This window comes from Oryctolagus cuniculus, chromosome 11, assembly GCF_051225735.1.
Source record: "Oryctolagus cuniculus isolate XC-2025 breed Fujian yellow rabbit chromosome 11, ASM5122573v1, whole genome shotgun sequence".
Classification (NCBI taxonomy): Eukaryota; Metazoa; Chordata; class Mammalia; order Lagomorpha; family Leporidae; genus Oryctolagus; species Oryctolagus cuniculus.
In genome coordinates, this window is record NC_142877.1 from 72,482,711 (window position 1) to 72,504,638 (window position 21,928).

At 43.9% G+C, this 21,928-nt stretch overlaps 1 protein-coding gene across 6 annotated transcripts in view; it reads left to right on the forward strand.

The window, feature by feature from the left end:
* MYRFL (myelin regulatory factor like) overlaps positions 1 to 18,661 on the forward strand; it is a 132,281-nt gene extending 113,620 nt beyond the window's left edge. For 3 of the 6 annotated variants that reach the window (XR_016216883.1, XM_070052617.2, XM_089308685.1), the window contains 9 exons: positions 1,284 to 1,358; positions 1,439 to 1,491; positions 1,619 to 1,801; positions 11,561 to 11,623; positions 12,236 to 12,323; positions 14,777 to 14,851; positions 17,419 to 17,536; positions 17,842 to 17,916; positions 18,415 to 18,661. Coding sequence is in view for 5 of the 6 variants with exons in the window: in XM_070052617.2 (XP_069908718.2) it covers positions 1,284 to 1,358; positions 1,439 to 1,491; positions 1,619 to 1,801; positions 11,561 to 11,623; positions 12,236 to 12,323; positions 14,777 to 14,851; positions 17,419 to 17,536; positions 17,842 to 17,916; positions 18,415 to 18,501 (817 nt within the window). In the remaining variant the exon portion in view is untranslated. Of the gene's footprint in view, positions 1 to 1,283; positions 1,359 to 1,438; positions 1,492 to 1,618; positions 1,802 to 11,497; positions 11,624 to 12,235; positions 12,324 to 14,776; positions 14,852 to 17,418; positions 17,537 to 17,841; positions 17,917 to 18,414 lie in introns of all 6 variants that reach the window. The other 3 variants (XM_089308682.1, XM_089308683.1, XM_089308684.1) reach the window with 1 other exon arrangement.
* The last annotated feature ends 3,267 nt before the right edge of the window (positions 18,662 to 21,928 follow it).

Sequence of the window (21,928 nt, forward strand, 5' to 3'; positions counted from 1 at the left end):
TCTCTGGGCAGTGCATTGAGGCAGATGGCAGAGACAAATCCCACAGAGAATTTAAGAAGTAGTCGTGTAGAGATGGGGAGTAGGGGCGGCTGGACCACAGCAAACAGTCGCCAGGGCAACACAGCCCATTCTGTCAGATGGCATCTGTGAGACCCAGCATCACTTACCAGGCAGGGCCGAGCCTGCTGGGCAGTCACCAGCTGCTGCTGAGAACACATGAGGAATTGCTTCTCACATTTCTTTGTCCAAAAGTGGAAAGATCTCCAAAAAAGTCGTGGAAAATGCATATTATGAAAATATTATGCCTGGATTTCAGTGTGGGTTTTTTTGACACCAAAAACAAACTTATCCTTTAATTCCATTTTCCACCAATATTTTGAAGTTCCCTGGGACATTTCATCATGGTCAATCCACTGCCTTTGACGGAGATAAAATAAGGAGTCACATTTGGAGACCCAGGTGTGAAATCAAGCCGGCAAAGTGTCTAGCCTGGCTTCAAGCCCAGCACCCAGCAGACTTCCTTCTGTGGCTCCCCTGAGAGAGTTCCCAAGACACCCTGAAAGAGGAGAACATGGAGCTGTTGGGAACAGCTTCGCAGAGCCGAGAACCTTCAGGGAAGCTCCAGTTGGACATCTAAGCGCTGATCACAGGGGCTGGGAGAGGGTGCAGGGAGACACTTTCACTATCTTGAAGTTGCCTAGTGTGGAAATGGAAGCTTTATGGCCTTGCTTTTCCTTCTCTGCCCAGTTTTGAGTGTCGTGCTCTAAAAAGACAGGCAGCTGAGAGACTGTGAGAGAAGCAGCCCAAGGGTTTGCCGTCCACAGCTGACCAGACACATGCGCAGGCTCTGGTCCCCTAGGGCCACCAGGTGCAGGCGACTCCCCTCTACAGGCTGTGAGCTCTGCCCTGCCTCTCTCCCGCATGGAGCTGAGGACTGCCTCCAGCTGTATCCACGCATCCTTTGTAATCTTCCATTGGTGCCAGACGCTTCTGAGACAGCTGGCCCGGGCTGCCGGTGCCCTTAGGAAACAAGTCCACCAGTGTGCAGCACCCCAGCAGCCTCAGGCTCCAGAAAGCCGAGGGCTTTTCCTCGCCAGGGCAGAAAAGCCCGAGTGTGCTAGTTGCCCTGGTGTTTCTGTTGGCTGTGGCCACCCCTCCCCCTTGCCCCATCTGTGTGGCCTGAGAGCATCCGTGTTGGGCCAGCTGGATGTGGGAGATAGATCTGGAACTAATCTGTCATATAATGCTTTTTCTTTTTCTTTCTTTCTTTTTTTTTTTGACAGTGCCTTGACAATAGTCTCCCTTTACATACTTAGCTTAAAAGATCAAGACCGACATGCCTCCAGTCTCCCTACGAGGTGAGAGTTCAGGTCTTGTATTCCTTTGGGGAGAAGGATTCTCGAGGGCCTCTTTGACGAGTCGTGTTGTTCTCCTCTAGCAACATCACAAGCTCTCAGGAGCCCGCGCTGCCAACCACCGGCTCCCCTGCAGGTAAGGCCTTCCCACTCCTCACCCTCTGTGTCTCTGAACTGTCAACACATGCAGCACCGTCAACAGAAGAAACCAGCCTTTCAGGTTAACCTTCTTGCCTCTCTCCTCTCTGCCCAATGCCTCGCAGCACCTCATACAACCCTGGCAGCCACCCAGCCCAACTTGGAAGTCCCTGAGATCACTTTCTGCACGATCCTGCCATGTCAGGAGACCAGCTGCTGCCCTGTCTGGGGAACACGAAGAGTCTCTCCAAGTGCTTTACAAGCCCAGTCCAAGGAGGAGACGGAAAACCATCAGAGGCGTTGGGGAGGTAACTGGTGACCAGAGGCAAACCCCAGGGCTTTGCACTTGGGACTTCTCCCTTGTCAGTATTTACTTAGATTGTCTGTTAATAGTTCCATGGTTCTATCTGAGGTGGTGAGATCTTTAACCACACAAATACACAAATAGTCAGTCATCTGGGGAGAAAATTTTGGTTGATTCAAGTTTTTGTGATTTCCAAGAGAAAGGGTTCCCTTTGTCCTTTGCCAAAGAAGATAGTAATAGCAGCACAGTGAAATAATTACGTGCATGTGGGTTGATATTTTTGGCTCTGGTGATGTGGCATCTGGGTTCTCCACCCAAACTAATGAGGGTAAAATAGAAAAGACTCGGAAGCTCTACTTTAGAATACAGATACATAGTAAGCTTTGAGCAGTGAAAAAGACAAGGTTGGCATGTCACATCCAGGAACTTTCTCTTCCTCTTCCTCCTAGGGACACACACACACACACACACACGTGTGCGAGTGCACCCACATATACACACGCATAGTTTTTTTCCAGTAACAGAATTGTCATGTTAAAAAATTATAGAAACTTGATCAAGGGCTACAAGTGAAACTATCTCTGTCAGATCAAATAGAATTCTTCCACATGCGTACTAATTTGTTGATGTTTCAAAATCATCTACACACATATATTAATGCATGTATTAGAGATGATGTTAGTAATTACAGTGCATATTAGTGTGGCTTCTCTGTTAGGGTGCTGTCCCAACAAGTCCCAAATAACAGCGGTTTTATGTGGCAAAAATTTGTTTCTGAATTACTGTGTTTATCAAATGTTAACCAAAATCAAAATCATATCATTGTCATTCAGGGCTCAGTTGGTGGGGGCTCCATCTCAATACATATTTCCATAATCTCTACAGTAGTGATAAGAGAACAAGACACACTGTGTGCTAGCTCTGAAAATGTCCACCTAGGTATAATGTATGTCATTTCTGCTTACACTTCATTGGCCAAAGCAAGTCACATTAGTCATGTCTAATTTAAAAACAGATGGCAAAGGGCAGACTTAATGTGTGCTTGGAAGAAAATAAGTGAAGTGTTTGTAAGCAGTATCAATGGCTGACACATAGAGTATAGTCAGTGGGTGAAGTTTTGAGGGCAGCAATGTGATTTCATTTTCCTTTTGATATTATTCCTGGTCTTGGGTATGCAACTTTCTTTTTCAAAGATTTTTCTTTCTTTCTTTTCTTTTCTTTTTCTTTTTTTTTTTTTTTTTGACAGGCAGAGTGGACAGTGAGAGAGAGAGACAGAGAAAAAGGTCTTCCTTTTCCATTGGTTCACCCCTAAATGGCCGCTGCAGCCGGCGCACCGTGCTGATCCGATGGCAGGAGCCAGGTGCTTCTCCTGGTCTCCCATGCGGGTGCAGGGCCCAAGGACCTGGGCCATCCTCCACTTCACTCCCAGGCCATAGCAGAGAGCTGGCCTGGAAGAGGGGCAACTGGGACAGAATCCGGTGCCCTGACCGGGACTAGAACCTGGTGTGCCGGTGCCACAGGTGGAGATTAACCTCTTGAGCCATGGCGCTGGCCGTTTTTTCAAAGATTTTTATTTTATTTATTTAAAAGTCAGAATTACACAGAGAGAGGAGAGGCAGAGAGAGAGAGAAAGGTCTTCTATCCACTGGTTCACTCCCCAGATGGCCACAACGGCCAGAGCTGCGCCAATCTGAAGCCAGGAGCCAGGAGCTTCCTCTGGGTATCCCACGGGGGTGCAGGGGCTCAAGGACTTGGGCCATCTTCCACTGCTTTTCCATGCAATAGAAGAGAGCTGGATTGGAAGAGGAGCAGCTGGGACTTGAACCAGTGCCAATATGGGATGCCAGCACTCAGGCCAGGGCTTTAACCCACTGCGCCACAGCGCCAGCTCCGGGTATATAACTTTTGCAAATCATCATCATCATCACCATCATCATCGTGTACTGAGATATTCCTGTATGCCAGATACTGTCAAATAGTATACACGAATAAGTTACTTAATCCTCACAAGCCTACAGGACAGGTACTGCTATTATCTCAAAAAAAAAATTTTTTTTTTATCAATGAATATCCTTAGACCCAAGATTTTTTCCCCACATCTATAAGAGGCAGAATTTGGCCTGTTTTTTTTTTTCATAAAAATGATTTTTGGTTGAATTTGGGGATAAATATGTTACTACAGAGTGAGGAGAAAGCTCATTCTGAAGAAAGGAATTGGTTTGAATCATAGTCTCAGTATTTTTAGTCATGAAAAAATTCAGTACTACACAAAAGTCCCCAAAACCTTCATCTCTTGGGAAAGCACGTGGAGAAACCGTGGCTGGTAAACCCCTTCCTTACCTTTGGAGTTCACCCTGGGGACACATGGGGCCCTTTTTGAGGGCAGTCCTCAGAAGGGATCACCCCACACTGATGACAATGGGTCCTGAACGGGAAGAAGCCGTGGACTGCGCCACTCTTCACTTTGAAGGATGTCTTGGCCCCTGAACAAATTCAGTCATGCAGCAGCCAGCTCTTCACATCAAAGGGATTTTGGGGGAAACAGCCTTTATCAAAGCAGATGAGGGCTGCCACGCTCTTCCTGGGACAAGGAATGTGTGCTTCTCTTATGACTTCAGACCTGTGTGAACTCCTAAAGAAAGATCTGTTCCCAGGTGCCTGGCTGTGTCCCCCTAGACAGAACCAGCCTCTTCTCTACCTAAGAATGAAATTTAAAGCTCCATGATACAGTGGAAAAGTGTTCCTCCTTTCAACTGGGGAAAAATATAAAGAATTTAGATGATTTTGCCTCTCTCTCACCTTCAAGAAGCCTGAAAACTCATGGGGAGTTAGAGTCCCTGACTGTCAGAAAGCAGCTAAACCAGGGCTACCCTCATGTTTTGATCCTGAGAATCCATTATTAATATACTTTGATAGTGATTTGATTGGGAAATACATAAAGCGAAGGTATAACTAGATTCAGTTGGGCTTTTCATTGAACTATTTTTACGAAAACAGTCTTGACATTTGAAAAATAGTATTCAGCTGTGAGGAAGATGTTGTTTTCCAAATCTGCAAACAATGCCCCAGACCCCAGGGTCCGCAGTAACCAGGGATTCCAGAAGCTCAAGGTCAGGAGAACTTCTGATTCCTACCAGCTTTCCCAGTTTACAGCTGATGAGATGGAGGCATGGGACCTTGCTTAAGATTCCTCCGCTGAATTACCTGCAAAGTTGAAATTGTAATCTAGGTACCAGGTTTCCCTGTTCTGGGTTCTTTCTACCATCCTTCCTCCATGTACTTGGACACAGGATACGCTTGCACCTGACTGATGTCAAGTCTAGAGGATATGGGAAGTATCCACTCCCTGGATTTTGGAAGGTCCTGTACCTCCCCCACCAGCAGGGTTTCCTGTAGCCATTACGATGTCCCCAGTGTGGGCTGTTGCTGAGGGTCTGAGCAAAACCTCTTCCATTCTGCAGCTGGTCCATCCTTCATTTTGCCCAGAGCACTGTGTCATACTGGGACTCCTAAATTTACAAAAGAGGAGAAAGCCAGGCAACTCTGACTTTGAACCTGATGTTTCTGCAGCATTAAAGACCAATTAAAAATTAGGGAATAGGGGCCGGCACTGTGGTGTAGTGGATTAAAGCCCCAGCCTGCAGTGCCTGCATCCCATACGGGCTCTGGTTCAAGTTCATATCTGATCCAGCTCTCTGCTATGGCCTGGGAAAGCAATAGAAGATGACCCAAGTCCTTGGGCCCCTACACCCGCATGGGAGACCCAGAGGAAGCTCCTGGCTCCTGGTTTCGGATAAACTTAGCTCTGGCCATTGCAGTCTTCTGGGGAGTGAATCAGCGGATGGAAGACCTCTCTCTCTCTCTGGCTCTACCTCCTCTCTCTGTAACTGTCTTTCAAATAAATATAATAAATCTTTTTTAAAAATTAGGGAATAAAAATGAAAAAGAAATGCAAGGGTGAAAAAAACTTAGGAAAATTCTCAGTGGGCTGCAGAATAATATCTAATAGTTTAATAATTCCCAACATGCATCATTGAGCTTCCTCCCTGAGGAGTAAGACTACAACAAAACAAGTGAATGAAAATTAGCATTTCTCTGACATGCTGAGCTCAAGGTGGTTGTGTCAGCCTTTACGAAGTGTCTTTCAGAAAAGTTATGCCCTTCTCCCATTCACTTAATAAAAGTCTGGGCAAGACTAATTAGGAAGTGGAAAGTGAGAATTTTGGAATATTGAGCTTCTACTCTGAGGAGTCCCCTGAATGTGATGAATTGGATTGTGGTCCGTGGGACCAATAAGGATTTAAGTAGACAGGAAAGTTAGATCTTAAAAGCAGAGAGCCCAGAAGGGGAAACTTCTGTGAAATTCTGTGGATTATAAAAGAATTGGTTAGGTTTTTTAAAGATATCACAAAGCAAAGGGCATCAGGAACTCATGCTCACCCTGTTTTGGAGACCAGAACTCAGAGCAGAGCGAAAGAAAGTGGTCCCCTGAGTTAAAAGATTCAGCCATTGACTAGTGGACCTCATCGACTGCTTCTTGACATGAATCTCGTTCAATCAGTATAAAAGAAAGATATCCAAGGTGCTGTCCTGGAACTCGGCCATCCACACAGCTTTATACGTAATGCAATATACACCTTCTACCACACCAGATATACTTTGGTGAGACGCCTGCTTACCTCTCTCCTCCAGAAGTTCCTAACTTAGTTTATTGAGAGGTCTCATCCGCCAACTGTGAAATGCATCTCCAGTTTTACAACAGAAGCCGCCAGGAATGTACACAAAGCTGGTAGTGAACACTGCTGAAGGCCATTTGTAAGATGAGAACTAGCCTTGTGTGACTAAAGCAGCATTTATGGTTTTCAAACATAAATCAAGACTGAGCTGAAAAGTCTTACTTCAGACACATGACAAATTGGCAGTGTTTTGTAAGATTTCAGTTTTATTTTCTGCTTTTGAAAAAACATTTTCATGAATCCAATATGCAACATTATCTCTTCTCAATTACTGTTTTAAAAAATACTTTATCTCGTCCAATACTCAATTCTATACCTAGGGTTCTACATCACCAGGAACCTAAAAACACAGTTCTGTGGCGATGAGACAAATCTTTAATTCTTTGGCCAGGATTTATCATGGGCTCTTTCCCTGAAAAATCAGCAGAAAAATAGAACCAAAGGTAGGCGAAGAAAACAGGATAGAAAGTTCCTGTTTCTATTCTTTCTGCCTTATTTGCCTTGTAAATTTGTATAGCCTTGTATGGAAGCAATCTTAAACAAAAACTCATAATAGAAGTTGGGTACTTGAACATCATAATTACTGGAATAGCTAGAATCCAAGAACTCTGGAGGCCTTTTGGAAAGGGAAATGAAAAATCAATTTCCGGCTGGCGCCTCAGCTCACTTGGCTGATCCTCCGCCTGCGGCGCCGGCACCCCGGGTTCTAGTCCTGGTTGGGGCGCTGGATTCTGTCCCAGTTGCTCCTCTTCCAGTCCAGCTCTCTGCTGCGGCCTGGGAAGGCAGTGGAGGATGGCCTAAGTGCTTGAACCCTGCACCCGCATGGGAGACCGGGAGGAAGCACCTGGCTCCTGGCTTCGGATCGGCACTGGCTGTAGCAGCCATTTGGGGAGTGAACCAATGGAAGGAAGACCTTTCTCTCTGTCTCTCTCTCACTGTCTAACTCTGCCTGTCAAAAAAAAAATTTTCCCAGAAAATTCTTACATATCAAGATTTCTCCTTTCTCTCTCTCTCTCTCTCTCTCTCTCTTTTTTTCCTTTTCATTTATTTGAAAGGCAGAGTTAGAGAGAGAGAGAGAAGGAGAGACAGGTCTTCCACTTGCTGGTCCACTCCCCAAATGGCTGCAACAACGGGGCTGGGCCATGCTGAAGCCAGGAGCCAGGAGCTTCTCCCACATGTGTGCAGGGACCCAGGCACCTGGGGCATCCTCTGCTGCTTTCTCAGGAACATTAGCAGGGAGCTGGTTGGGAAGTAGAGCAGCCGGGACTCAAACAGGCACCCATATGGGATGCCGGCACTGCAGGCCATGGCTTTAACCCCTCCTTTCTTCTTAATGGGAAGAATTCTGGCAGACAGGATGCTTCAAAGTGAGCCCTGTCTTTAGGTTCTGCCTCCTTCCTCTTTGATCAAGGTGAAGGACCTCAGCAATTCATGGGCACCCGCTGTACCCCTACCCATTTACCGACAAGTTTCCTTTTGAGTACAGAAGAGGAAACTTTTTTTTTTAGAGGTTAAACAATTGGCCTTGCTTCTCTTCCTTCCTCTTTCCCTGGCTCTCTTCCATCCTTCCATAAATATTTGTGGAACACCTACAAGGGAGCCTGGCGCTGCCCTATCTGGGAATGCAGGAAGGAACAAGATGCAGACTCCCAGGAGCCCACAGTCCAATGGGGGCACAAGTGAACAAACTTTCCACCCACTTGACAGCTGGACTACCCAGCACAGAGGTACCTGCAAGAGTGGTCGCACTCAGTATTGTCCACCACTACTTTTTCTTTCTATCTTAAAAAATGAAATGGAACCTTGAACACACATCTAAATCCACAACTCCTTCAAACATGACTGCCAAGAGTTTATAAAATTCTTCTGTGAGGTTGTTTAGCAAGACACTAAATGATGACTTTCACTGTATGCTTTTAAAGGATACCTAATTTTTATAGTCTTAATAACAATCATCTGGGTGGTTCCTTTTTCAAAATGCCTTTTAAAATGCCTTTTTGGAGACAACAAGTGCATCACCACTCCAGTGACTCTGGCCCCATGCCAGTGACTGGACTCCTGTCTATACCTAGTTGCTGCTCAGTTAAACTGACTTCTTCCCCTATGGACATCATAGGAAAATTGCAGGCTCTGGAATCGGTGGTTTGGACTAGACTCCCTCTTCTATTCCTTATCTGCAGGGTGACCCCCTAGTGCCTCTGTTAGCTTATTTGTCAACCAGGGATAAACTCCCCACCTTTTTTTAAAAAAAGATTTTTTATTTAATTGAGAGGTAGAGTTACAGACAGAGGGAGAGACAGAGAGGTCTTCTATCTGTTGGTTCACTCCTTAAATGGCCGCAACAGTCGGAGGTGGGTAGATCAGGAGCCAGGAGCCAGGAGCTTCTTGCAGGTCTCCCATGGGGGTGCAGGGCCCCGAGCATTTGGGCCATCTTCCACTGCTTTCCCTGGCCATAGCCAAGAGCTGGATTGGAAGAGGAGGAGATGGGACTCGAACCAGTGCCCGTATGGAATGCTGGCACTGCAGGCAGAGGCTTAGCCCACTATGCCACAAGGCTGGCCCCATAACCTCCCTTTTGAACTGTTATGAGATACTGAAAACAATGTTCAATAAATAGTATGTGATAATAAAAACTTGATTTATCATAATTATCCTTCAATGCAAAAATACATAAATTCCATAGAATTTTCTCTAAGAGGGGCGGGCATCTGGCCTGGTGGTTAAGATATTCACTAGCCATATCAGAGTGCCTGGGTTTAACTCCCCACTTTGACTCTTGATTCCAGCTTTGCACTGATGCAGACCCTGGGAGGCAGCAGGTGGCTCAAATGGTTAAACCCCCACCACCCACATGGCGACATGGATTGAGTTCCTGGCTCTTGACTCTGGCCCTAGCCCCACTATGGCCATTGTGGGCATTTGGGGAATAAGCCAGATGGGAGCTCTTTCTGTCTCTCTGCTTCTCAAATAATTTTTTTAATAAAAAAAACTTTCCTGGGGCAGGTGTTGTGGCACGGCAGGTTAAACCACCACTTGGGATATCTACATCCCATATTGGAGTGCTAGTTCAAGACCCAGCTACCCCTCACTTCTGATGCAGCTCCCTGATAATAAATCTGAGAGGCAGCAGATGATGGCCCAAGAACTTGGGTCCCTTCCATGTACATGGGAGACTTGGATGGAGTTCCTGGCTTGTGGCTTCAGCTTGGCCTAGTCCCAGACTGTTGCAAGCCTTTGAGGAATGGATGGAAGACCTCTCACTGTGTGTTTCTCTTCCTCTTTCTCTGTCACTCTACCTTTCATATAATAAACAGGTCTTTATATGTATGTGTGTGTGTTTGTGTGTATATATAAAATTAAAAAGATTCTCTGACTTTTAACATTCAGGCTATTAAGCAATTAGGAAAATGCAATAACTTTGTAAGTTTTGCTTTTCTTTAGAGACCCCAAACTCTATTTGCATAAAGAAGGTTAATATATCATTATTTTACTGTAGAGATAGTCTTGCTCTGTTTTTCTTCATTTTTACCTATTCCCTCTACTGCTCTTCAACTATATTCCTCATCTTAACAGGATCTTTCATCCAGCATAGAGGCCACAGGAGTAGACAGGGTTGAAAAACTGTTCAATATCCACTCAACATTAGGCCCTGGATTTAACTCTAAAAGGAGCCCACACCAAAGAATCCCTTCTCTTGCTTTCCCCCTTGGATCTCCTGGAATACATCAGAAATCACATTCTGAACATACATGTTGTTGTTTCCTTCTCCTTCCTACTTTCCAAATGTCGCATTTTTAGTGTTCTTTGTTTTCACTCAGAAGACAGGATTCGTGGGTATGTCCTGTTTCTCAGCAACCTCGCGGGAGGCGGGTTTAGGCTGGGCAGAGTAGGCACCTTCAGGACCTGTTAAACTCGCTCAAGAGGTAGAATGAGGATCAAAGGGGGAGCCACGGGAAGGTGGATGCTCAATAGAAGGAAGAATGTATTCTGACCTCGCAGCAGAGGAAGGAGTGGGTTACCCTAGGAGTTAGTGAGCCACCTATCACCGGAGGTGTTCAAGCTGAGATTCCCTGGTGACTTACTTCCATTTTGTTATATTAGTCCATACAATCATGATATAGTGTCACTAAGGTGCATAGAAAAGAACCCAGACAACTTACATCTGTTGATTTTGCTTAACAGCACTACTAATTCATAAACCAGATAAGAAATATAACCACTGTTACATTGTTATTAATCAAAGAAAAATGGTTTTCCTAATATGAGCAAGACATTATGCCAAGAGTTTCAGAGGATTCACAGAATGTTCACAGAGGCTCCCTACTCCAGAGTGGTCAAGAAAGGACAGAAATACATGAAGAGTTAAGTAATCATCCAGAGATTACATGCCCTTCAGTAGAGAGACATGTACAAGCTGATGGCCACATAAGACGGTTCAGCAGTAAATGCTGTGGCTTTGGAAAGGTGGGAGCTGTGAGCACCAGCACCCAGTCATGCATGGTGTCTCTCTCTTCCTGGGCTGACGTGACAGAATCCCCAAGTGGCTTAAACAACAGGCAATGAATATTGTCCCAGTGATGGAGGCTGAAGTCTAAGGTCAAGTGTTAGCAGGTCTCGGCCTACGGAAGGCCAGCTTTTCGCTGTGTCCTCTCATGGCCTTTCCTCTGTGTGCGTGGGTCTAGTGTCTCTCTCTAGGACACCAGATAAGAGGAGGGGCTACCCTAATAGCCTCATGTTAACTTAAAACCTCTTTTAAAGCCCTGTCTCTAAAGGCAGTCACACTGGACTGCCTAGGACTTGAACATATACATTAGGTGGGAACACAATTCAGCCCATAACAGACGGAGAAGGGTGAGAATAAACTAGATCATAAGAAATAGGTAAGGGACCGGAGAGGTTGAAGGGTAGAGAGAGAGAAAGGGTGGGCAGACATTTGACTCACCCAGACCAACTGGGGCCCACAGGGGATATCTTCTCGTCTCATCCTGAGCAAAGCTACAAGTCTGATGGCCTTTTTTCTTCTTTAGAAGACAGAAACAAATCATTCCTGGCAAGAGATACGCTCAGCAGACTTAACAGGGGGAGTGACTGTAAGTTGACATTTAAGTGACATTCTTCTTTGGTGCTGTAGGGCCAGGCAGCATCACAAGCTGTAAAAGCATTCCTGGAGTGAGGAGCAAGGACAAAGGCGCACCCTGCCTGTCACCTACACCCCGGGCTTGTGTTTTTATACCCGATGCCACCCTAACAGTGAATGATACCCTCATGTACTGCCGGAGAAGTGGCAGTTGGTCTCTGGATGTTAATGGTGTCTTTGAACTTCCTGCTCCCCCCTTTAGTCTGACTATACTTTCAGTTTGTTTTCTGTTTTCTGAAACAGATTGCATTTCATATTGCCCCTTCATTTTAGTAAATTTTGATTCAGTAGGACTTCTGTGGTCCAGAAATTCTTTTGGATGTTATGGGGGCAGTTTATTGGGGCCTGGTTTTTTATTAGTTTTCTTAAATTTTACTATAACCAAAAGAATAAAAAAGTCTTCTCCCCTTCCTTCACCTCCTTTTTTTTATATGAATGCAAATGAAATCTGTTAATGTAGGAAACTCTTACTTCATGTTCTGCCATTTGGGGGGTTATGCTGGAGTATAATACTTTACCTCTGCAGAAGTGTTTACTTTTTTCTCTTTATTTCTTCACAATTCAGGGATTGATACAACCATCAGTTCTATTCAGATTATGGAAATCCAGCAAATAATAGATCATCGGTACTGCAGTGAAAGCCTCCAGTGCGGGTGGGTAAGCCTGCCCATTATGTCCTGGTTATTTCTGGAATTTACCCAGGGTTCTGGGTTTTTGAAATGAATGAAAGCTAAAGCTACAAGGTGAAATCAATGTCTGCTTATTTGCTGCTGAAGTGAAAACACGTTTGTTACATGGTGGCTAAGGATATCATAAAACAGTTGGTATTAGCAAATGGGAATAAACCATGGCCCCAGTAGCTCCAATCTCTTGGTTTAATGGGTATTTCCAAAGCAGAAAGCCTAGGGGGCAGCTCTGTGAGTGACTCTCTGGGGACACAGTTCGATTAAGCATGGAGCTGCTGGTTAACTCTGTGGATATGAAAGACGTTATTGATGGCTCGAAGTTACGAGTGAGCTCATATTTCTACATCCTAGTAAGAGATGTCATTTTTAATTGCTAAAGAAAATAGTTTCTCTTGGTTTTTAAATCAGGAGGGAAAAAAATTCAGAGATAGCAAAAGCTGTCTGCCACATCCAGTGCATGTTCTATCATCTGTATGGAGGTCATGCAGCATTGTAAAGCAAGAGTGCAAGGTGCTCTGGCAAGCACTGTACACAAGGTGTAGTCATTCAGAAGGAGGAGTTATTTTTCTTGATTCTTCACATACTTACTGGATGTCTGCTAGGTTTAATACAAAGCTTGTGTTTGGAACTGCAGTGGTAGGTCTTGTGAAATTTCAACCTTCTTTTTCAACTGGATATAACAGGTTTTAAATGAATGGTCCAGAGTTACAAGAATAACCTGTATGGTGTTTTGTGATTTGTTTGTGACCTCTGTGTTCTTACCTTATTGAATTCTCATGGAATCCCTGTGAAGTTGGTCTTATTTCTCCCCAGTTTGTGGTTTAAGTTTCAGTAAACTTGAAAAAAGTTTGCTGAAGGTCACCCATGGGATAAGTGTCAGAAGTAGGTATTCATTCTGGAGGCAGGATGACACTGTGATGAAGAGTGATTCAGGTTCAGATTCCAGGGCTTCGGCAAGATGTTTATCCAGCCTGCATATCCACTCCTCATCTGTGAGATGAGGATACTGTCAGCTGAGCTGGATTGAAGCAAAGCTCCCTGACATTGGGAGAATCATGATAAAAAATGAATCCCATGGAACCCAGTGCTCCAGATCTCAGTGTAGATCTTTCTGATTTTTAAAAATATATTCATTCACCGAAATAACGCTATTCTCCACTTGATACACAAGAAGCACACTTTTTTTTTCAGCTTTATTTGGATATAAATGACAAAATTGTATAAATTCATAGTGTACAATGGGATGTTTTTGATAAACCTAAACATTGTAAAAGGCTACATCTTTCAATTTCTTTCAATTTTACTTTTACATAAACAAAAACTTTTTTGACTTTGTTTTAATTTTATTTGAAAGGTAGAGAGACAGAGAGATTGCCTATGCATTGGTTCACTCCCCAGAAGCCTACAACACACAGGGCTGGGCAGGATAGACCCAGGAGACTGAAACTAGTCTGGATCTCCCATGTGGGTGGCAGGGACCCAAATACTTGAGCCATCTCCTGCTGCGTCTGAGCGTGTCCATCAGTGGGAAGCTGAAATCAGAAGAAGATTCAAGACTTGAACACCGGCACTTCCATATGGCTCACAGCAACCCAAACAGTATCTTCACCGAGTCAAATGTCTGCCCCGTGCTTCCACATTTTTAACAACTTAGTTCAGTATTATTTAAAGAGAGTCTAAAATGACATTCTCATTTTCCATTTATTTTTAGTTGTTGCTCCATATAATTCCAAATAAGGGATTTCAGATGATAAGGGAAACTTGTATTGGATACAGTATGCCGTTCTGCTAGAGTTTTTCAGTATAATACAAGTCACAGGATCTTCCGTTTTCCCCAAATGTCTCTCTTAAAAAGGGAAAAAAAATTATGTCTAAGCAGTTCTGTTTTGTAATTTTCTCCATTACTAAATGGTAGCTAGGACTACAATAATTTTAGTAGATTCAGATTCTGAAAGTGCATGATATTTCCTGCGAATGTTGTTTGAAATGAGTGACTTATGGTGGAGAAACTGGTATTTATTATTTCCAGTCCCTCTTTCTAGGGAGATTGTTAGTTTGAGGCCTTTGCCTCATTTATCTTCTGAAATGTGCATCTCCTTAAGGAGGACTGAAACCCCTTGCTGCATGTTTAGTTTTGTGTATTTGGTCTGGGGTTTGACTTTCCATCATTTTTTCTACATATTCTGAAACACCATAAATCTTTGTAGCGTATTTTATATTAAGACCTGAAAGATCACTCTGAAATTTGACAAGTATATCTCTGAAAAACATAAAACGATACCAGATGAAATGATTTTCTACATTTATTATTTATCATATGATATTTTACAGTTTACATTGCATGTAAAGAGTGGCAAAAAGCCTTTTGAAAGCTTTCCTGCTTATTTTCATTTGTGGTTTATCTTTTTTTCTGTAATTAGGCCTGGAAACTATAATTACAATATTCCTGTTAATAAGAAGACACCCACTAACGTCAAATTCTCTCTAGAAATCAAGTAAGTGCATGGCTATAACAAGAACTCTACTTCTAGCATTAGTTGTTTTAAGTTAGAAAATGTAAATTTTTTCTCAGACGATTCTAGAAGTAGAAGTTCTACTCTGTACTCAGAGGAGATGTGATGTTGACTTTGACCAATCCTGCCTTTCCTAACTGCCATTTCCTGTCGTGACGCTGGGGCCATGTGTGTTATTAATACAACAGCAAGTCTGAATGTATTTCACACATTGATCAGCAAGTTAGAAGACAGGAAGCTCCAGATGCTTTATTACTTAATAAATTTTCTGATTTAATAAATGCATCAGGCCACGTTAACTAAGATAGGTTGAGATGTGCACCAGTTGAGGGGAGGTTTCCAAGGTGAGGCCTGGGGTCATCCAGATGCTCCCTGGGGAGTGGCAGAGTTCTCAGCTTTACACTTGCACCTGCTGAGTGGGATGGCACCCAGATGAGGGGCTGCACAGCTCCGGGGATTCCTGGTAGCAGTGATAAGCAGACCCCACAACATTTCCCCAGGGAAGAGAGAGAAAACTAGGAATCAGTATTTGGTGCTGGGCTGGCCCAAGTTCACATTTTGTTTCTGTAGCTTCCTGATTCTGTGACCTTGGAGAAACCATTTGTCTCTGAGCCACTGTTTCTGCAGCTGTAAAGTGAGGGCTACAAGGTGCCCCAGCAGGAGACTTGCTGTGGGATGACTGTTAACACTGGTAAAATTAGTGACTAGCATTGCTGAGCCTGGGCTGTCCAGCAGATACTCACCCTTTCCCACTGGGTCCTAGTAATCCTCGCCACAACCCATCTGTGTGTGTGTGTGTGCGTGCGTGCGTGCGCGCGCGTGTGCACACACACACACATGTTTTTGTCTGTGCTTTTCAGATGGGAACGCGTGGGTTCAGAGAGGTCCAAGACTGGGTTCTGACACTCACAGCTGACCCGTAGTGGAGCCCATCTTTCTAACCATGAGATTTGTGAGGACATTGCCCCTGCCTGCACAGAAGAGACCCTCAGTAACTGGCAGTGTTTAGGAGGACCACCTTTCCTCCAAAATCACTAGCCCATTTCACCTCTTGTCATCAGATGTGTCAAATTATTACGGCACTGTCAGACTTCCCACCCACATCACTAAACATTACGCAATGAGGTGGTTGCCTAGAAGACAGAGGATTTTATCTCACGTCTCTTGATTTTAGTTTCTCCTCCTCTCCCTCTCCACACTTCTTCTCTTCTCCCCTTTCTTTTCTCTCTCTCTTCCCCTTGCCTCCTATCTCCCCTGTTCCCCCAGCTGTACCACGCCCCTGCCATCGTTCCTGACCCTGGTTTCCCTCCCTGTCTACTTTAGGCTTTGTATTCCGCCCCTCATCAGCTTTGCTCCTGCCACGCCTTGGAAAGGCTTGTTTCAAGAGCTAATGTTTCGTGACTTGGAAGCCACCATGTTTCAGGCAGAAGAAAGCACAGTGGATGCTTCTCTTGCACTCCTTGAGGAAGCCGGCACAGTGTTTCCTTATTTATTCCTAGCTGTCCCCAGAGGGGAGTGACCTTATACACAGTGTTCCTTGAAGAAGCAAAAGATCCTCTTGAACCAATAAGTCAGGCTTTTTGCTTTACAAACTGTGTTTGTAATATGAGTTATCTTAAAATAACATATACCATACACCCTCCAACACAGGGTTCCACTTTCCACAATTTTGGCACCCACGATCAACTGCCAGCTAAAAATATTAAGTGGAAAATCCCAGACATAAACAGTTCATATGTTTTAAATAATTTTAATATCATATTATTATAATTGTTCTATATTATTATTAGTTGCTATTGTTAATCTCTTTGGTGCCTAATTTATAAAATTAAACTTTATCATAGGTGTGTATGTATGGGTACACGGCTTACATAGGGTTCAGTGCTATCCACAGTTTTGAACATCTACTGCTGCTCTTGGACAAGAGAGGGGGACTGCTGTATACTCAACTGAGATTGTAGGTCACCTCCACTGTGCAACGGATTGTTTCCAAAGATAGACAGTTCTAGTCCTCTTGATGATGATGAGTGAGTCAACTTCCAGAGAAGAACCGTCGCTTCTTGCAGGCCTTCCATTCTGATAGCTTTAAAAGCTCGCGGTTTATAGCAGGGCTCACCTCCAAGCCCATATCTGTATTTGTTTGCCTTGTTGTTTCAAACAGTGCCTATCCAGACCAGGGTAGTTGTAGAATCTACAATCCTGGAAGTGTTAGTCAGCTGCCAGTGTGTGTGTGTGTGTGTGTGTGTGTAAATTATTTTTAAAGTCTATGGAAATAGGAAGTTCTGATGTGAGGTAGTTTTAAGTCATGATGCTGGGTTTTAGGAGCAATCATATGGTCATTCAGTAGTCATTTGAAATTGAGTTTCTTTCTGTAACCAGAGGTGAGCCGGCCAATGGCATCACTCAGTTTAGGTGAGAAAATGCCTCTTGTGAGCATTGTAGGGCTTTCCAAGCTGCACTCCCATTAGTCCCTCTTCCCATCGAAATGCAGCCTAGTAGGAGCTGGTAACTCCTTTCCATCTGCCCTTTCTTTCCTTTGCCTCCCGAAGCACAACAGAGCCGCTGATAGTCTTCCAGTGCAAATTCGTCCTTGGGAATATATGTTTCCGTAGTAAAATGGAAGCCAAAGCGATCCAAAGCCTCGAAGTTTCCCAGGAGATCACACAGGTAACGTCTTCTGTTCCGGTAGAAGCATGTCTAGAATTGCGGCCTAGGTCCCCTATGAAGGGAGTGACGCATTGAACTGAATGCTAGTGTTTCTCTTTGCTGGCTGGCCCCGGTCACAGGGCTGGGCTCAGCATTTTCCTTGTGTCCTTGAGAAACTGTAGAACATTCTAGCAACATCCATCAAAAGCTCTGATCACAGAATCCTTTCCTATAGTCGCCCAGGAAATGCTTTCCCAGCCTGCGCTCTGTCCGAGTGCATGTAGAATGTGGTTATGAAACGGACCTCTCTTTTATTCACTATTTAGGGATATCAGCACATTTGGACCCTCCCTGTAGCTCCTTTCTTTGACAGCAAATACCATTTCCGTGTAGCTGCACCAGTAAGTGTGCTCTTTTTTCTTTACTTTTTACATTTTTGTTTATTCATTTCATTTGAATGGCAGGCAGGTAAGGAGGGAGGGAGAGAGAGGCAGAGGAGGGAGGGAGAGAGAGAGAATCTGTGTGTTTGTTCACTCCCCAGATACCTACGATAGCAGGGACTGGGCCAAGCTGCAGCGAGGAGCCAGGAACTCATCCTGGTCTCCACGTGGGTGGCAGGGACTCAGGCAGCTCACTGCCGCTTCCCAGGGGGTGCTTTAGTAAGAAGCTAGATCAGAAGCAGAGCAGCCAGGACTCAACCAGGCTCTCTGATATAGGATACAGGCATCCCAAGCTTCAACTCAAACCACTGTGCCAAAGGCCCTTTTTCTTTTTAGTGAGTAAGAAATGGACCACTAAGTGAATGAACAAATAAATACATGTATATATATGCCAATAAGGCATTTTAGCTATACTTAATTTTTATATTGACCTTTTTCACTTTTCTCCTGTCTTGACAGGACTTAGCTGACTGCTCCACAGATCCGTATTTTGCTGGGATATTCTTCACAGATTACTTCTTTCACTTCTATCGACATTGTACTTAATTTATTCAAGTTTAAGGACTTTATCAAAGAAAAAGACTCAGAACGTGGTTAACAGGAACTTATATCCTCTTGCAACTTTTTCTAGCTGGAAGAACTTTAGCAAGCCTTGGCTTCCAACCGTTTTGAGACATTAATGAGGAGAATAAAGTGTTTGCTGGAACTTGGGGTCATGTGGTGTTTGATTTTGTCGTGACTATGAAGAAAACATGTCCTGGAATAAGCAGTATCGTAGGATTTGAGAATACTGCTCCTGGTATTAAGGAAGCTGTAAGATCACAATAAGCTCTGCACTGTCTTAATATAGTTCATAGTTTTAGAGCGAAAAAGGCCATGTCCATTTGGACTCAGTCAGTGTAGGCTCTTAAAAATGTGTCATTTGGTGTATGGGGGCTGGGATGAGTAGGGTCTGATGTTGGGCTCACATTTAGACAAACGCTGTGTATGTGTGTTTTGTAGAATGTAGCCTGCTAATCAAGCCGATTGAAGAGTAATTGTTGCAAGTGCTTTGTCTGTCTGATGGACCCTAAACCTTCTGTGCAGGAAGGCTCTTCCCTTTTGAGAAGATGGAAGCCCCTGTGCACCAGAGCCCATTGAAATCATTCAGACTAACTAATACCAAATCTGCTTATGGCAGTCCCTCAATCAGTAGAAAATGGACTTAAAAGATAAGTTTATTTTGGTGCAAAATGTTGAAATTCATGCATAGCTGTTTCATAGTACACATTCTCTGTGGCCTTTTAAAACAGATTTATTTATTTGAAAGGCAGAGTTACAGACAAGGAGAGAGAGAGAATCAGAGGTTAACAGACAGAGATATCTTCCATGCATGGTTTCACTCCTGAAATGGCCTCAATGACCAGGGCTGGGCCAGGCTGAAGCCAGCAACCTGGAACTCCATTGGGTGTCCCACATGGGTAGCAGGGGCCCATGCACTTGGTGCATCTTCCATTGCTTTCTCTGGCACTTTGGCAGGGCGCTGGATCACAAGTGAGGCAGCAAGGACTCGAACTGGTGCTCATACAGAATGCCAGTATCACAGTTGGCACCTTAACCTACGGCACCACACCCCTGGGCTCTCTCTGTGGACTTGTTGAAGCTCCCTTGTACACTCTCTCATTCATTGCTTCTCTTGGATGCCACAGTAAGGTCTCTTGTCTACAGTTCTTCCCTCTCCCTCTGCCTCCTGATTGATGGTGGCAGTGTTCCTCAGGCGGCTGCAGCGGGGCGGGGCGGGCTGACATGCTAGGTGTCTTGGGAACCGTAACAAACTATCTTTTCAACGCAAGCCTCCCCTGACTTGTTGGCCTTGCCACCCCTCAAGTTTGCTATTATTGCTCTGTATTTTAAGACATGGAGAGCCAAGCCACTCTCCCTGTAGTTTCAGGTGCAGGTGCTGAATGTGCGACCTTCCCTTACGGTTCAGCTGTGGCTCTGTCGGGATGGAGCTGTTTGATCTTTCAGCTTCACAGTGGTAATCAGCAGTACTGATACATCTTCCTCATTTTTAGGTCTTATTAATGACGTGTCATATAAATAAATAGAAATTAATTATGAGACTTCAAAAGTAAATGAAAGAAAAGACACAGTTCTTACTCTCTCAAAAAGCATTTTAAAATTTCTTCTTGTTGCAAGGGTAGTTTAGCCCAGTGATTAGGAGCTAAGATCCTGGAGCCAGACAGTTCTGACCTTAAGTTCAAGTCCTGACTTAATTTATGTATCCTTAGACGGGCTATTTAACTTCCCTAAAAACTAAAAAACTTCCTTTTTTATAGAAGATAATATCTACAATAGAGAGGATTATATGATATAAAGTATATAAGGCACAGATAAATTCTAAATAAATGTGAGCTGTTATTGTTATATCTGCATAGTATAGAATCAGTGAGATTTCAGTGAGATTATGAAGGGATAGAGTATGTCAGCACACATACTTTGAGGCTTTTTTTTTATTACAAAACTGTACATAGGACATAACATGTGTTATCACATAATGTTTAATGTTTTCTATATTCAGAAAACTGTTTTCTCTTTTCCTAACATCCATAGCCTTTGCTGAAAATGGAATAAGGCAGTGAATTCTTGGGAGGAGTATTTCAGGATTCCCCCAGTTTCTTAGATCCCAACTCAAATTTGGTTCTTCTGAGGATCAGCTGTCAGAGAGTAGCTGAGGTCTAGATTCCACAGCCGTCACTCCTTTGTAGATGGGATCCCAGATAGCTGATGTGGGAGACTTCGTGAAGTAAGTGAAGGTTTATCAGCAGCGGAGCTCTAAGAGTCCTGTCCAGCACATTTGAGGAGGGTCTTCAAAGTTCATGGAAAATGTGTACTATGAAAAAACTCAGTGGATTTCAAAAAGCTTTTGCATGAAAATAAACATCTTTTAATTCCATCTTCCCACAAAGTACCCTCATAAAACTCATGTTCTTCTTATTCATATACTTCTGTTCCGGACAATGTGAGAGTCGCAAGCATCCAATGTAGTTCAGCAATGTTGTTTAATAGGATTTCTGCAAAATGAATACTGTTTTCCCACTAAATCTCATCACAAGACTAGACATTTTTCCCACAGAAGACCAGTGGAGGTTGTGCCAAAAGCCTTTAGAAAGAAAGCATTTAAGGTAGTGAATGTATCGGGGGCAGCTTGTGGATGCTGGGATTAGTTAAGCCTATTGGGAGAGTAGATTTTTCTGGAAGATCTACTTTGTGTTTTCAGCTCTTTCCCAGCTGTGTGATGTCCACTGTGGACCACATGGCTTCAGGCCAAAATGCTTTTCCTTGTGCCAGAGAACGATTTGACTCTCCACTGGAATATCCTCAAACTCAAGTAATTAAAATATCTAGAAGAATCTTCCAAAACTCATAACCCTTGTCTAATCATGAGAAAAACATCAGACAAATCCCAACTGAGAGACATCACACAAAATACTTGCCTTCTACTCCTCTAAGCTGTGAAGAAACCAAAGTCTGAGAAACCGTCATAGTCAAGAAAAGTTAAAAGAGACACAAGGACACACGTACACATCACCTGGTGTCCTGGATGAAACCCTGGAACTGAAAAAGGACATTAGGTAAGAACTCAGGGCATTTTAATTTAATTTTTTCAGATTTATTTATTTTAAAGTCATAATAACAGCAAAAGACAGACACACACACACACACACACACTCACACAGAGAGAGAGAGAAGGAAATATCTTCCATCCACTGGTTCACTCCCCAAATACCTGCATCAGCTGGGGTTGGGCCAGGCCAAAGCCCAGAGCAGGGAATACCATCTGGATCTCCCACATGAAGAGAAGGGGCCCAAGCACTTGAGCCATCATCTGCTGCCTCCCCGGATGCATTAGCAGGAAGCTGGATTGGAAGTGAAGTAACTGGGACACGAACCGACACTACAATATGGTAAGCTGGTGTTCCAAGTGGTAGCT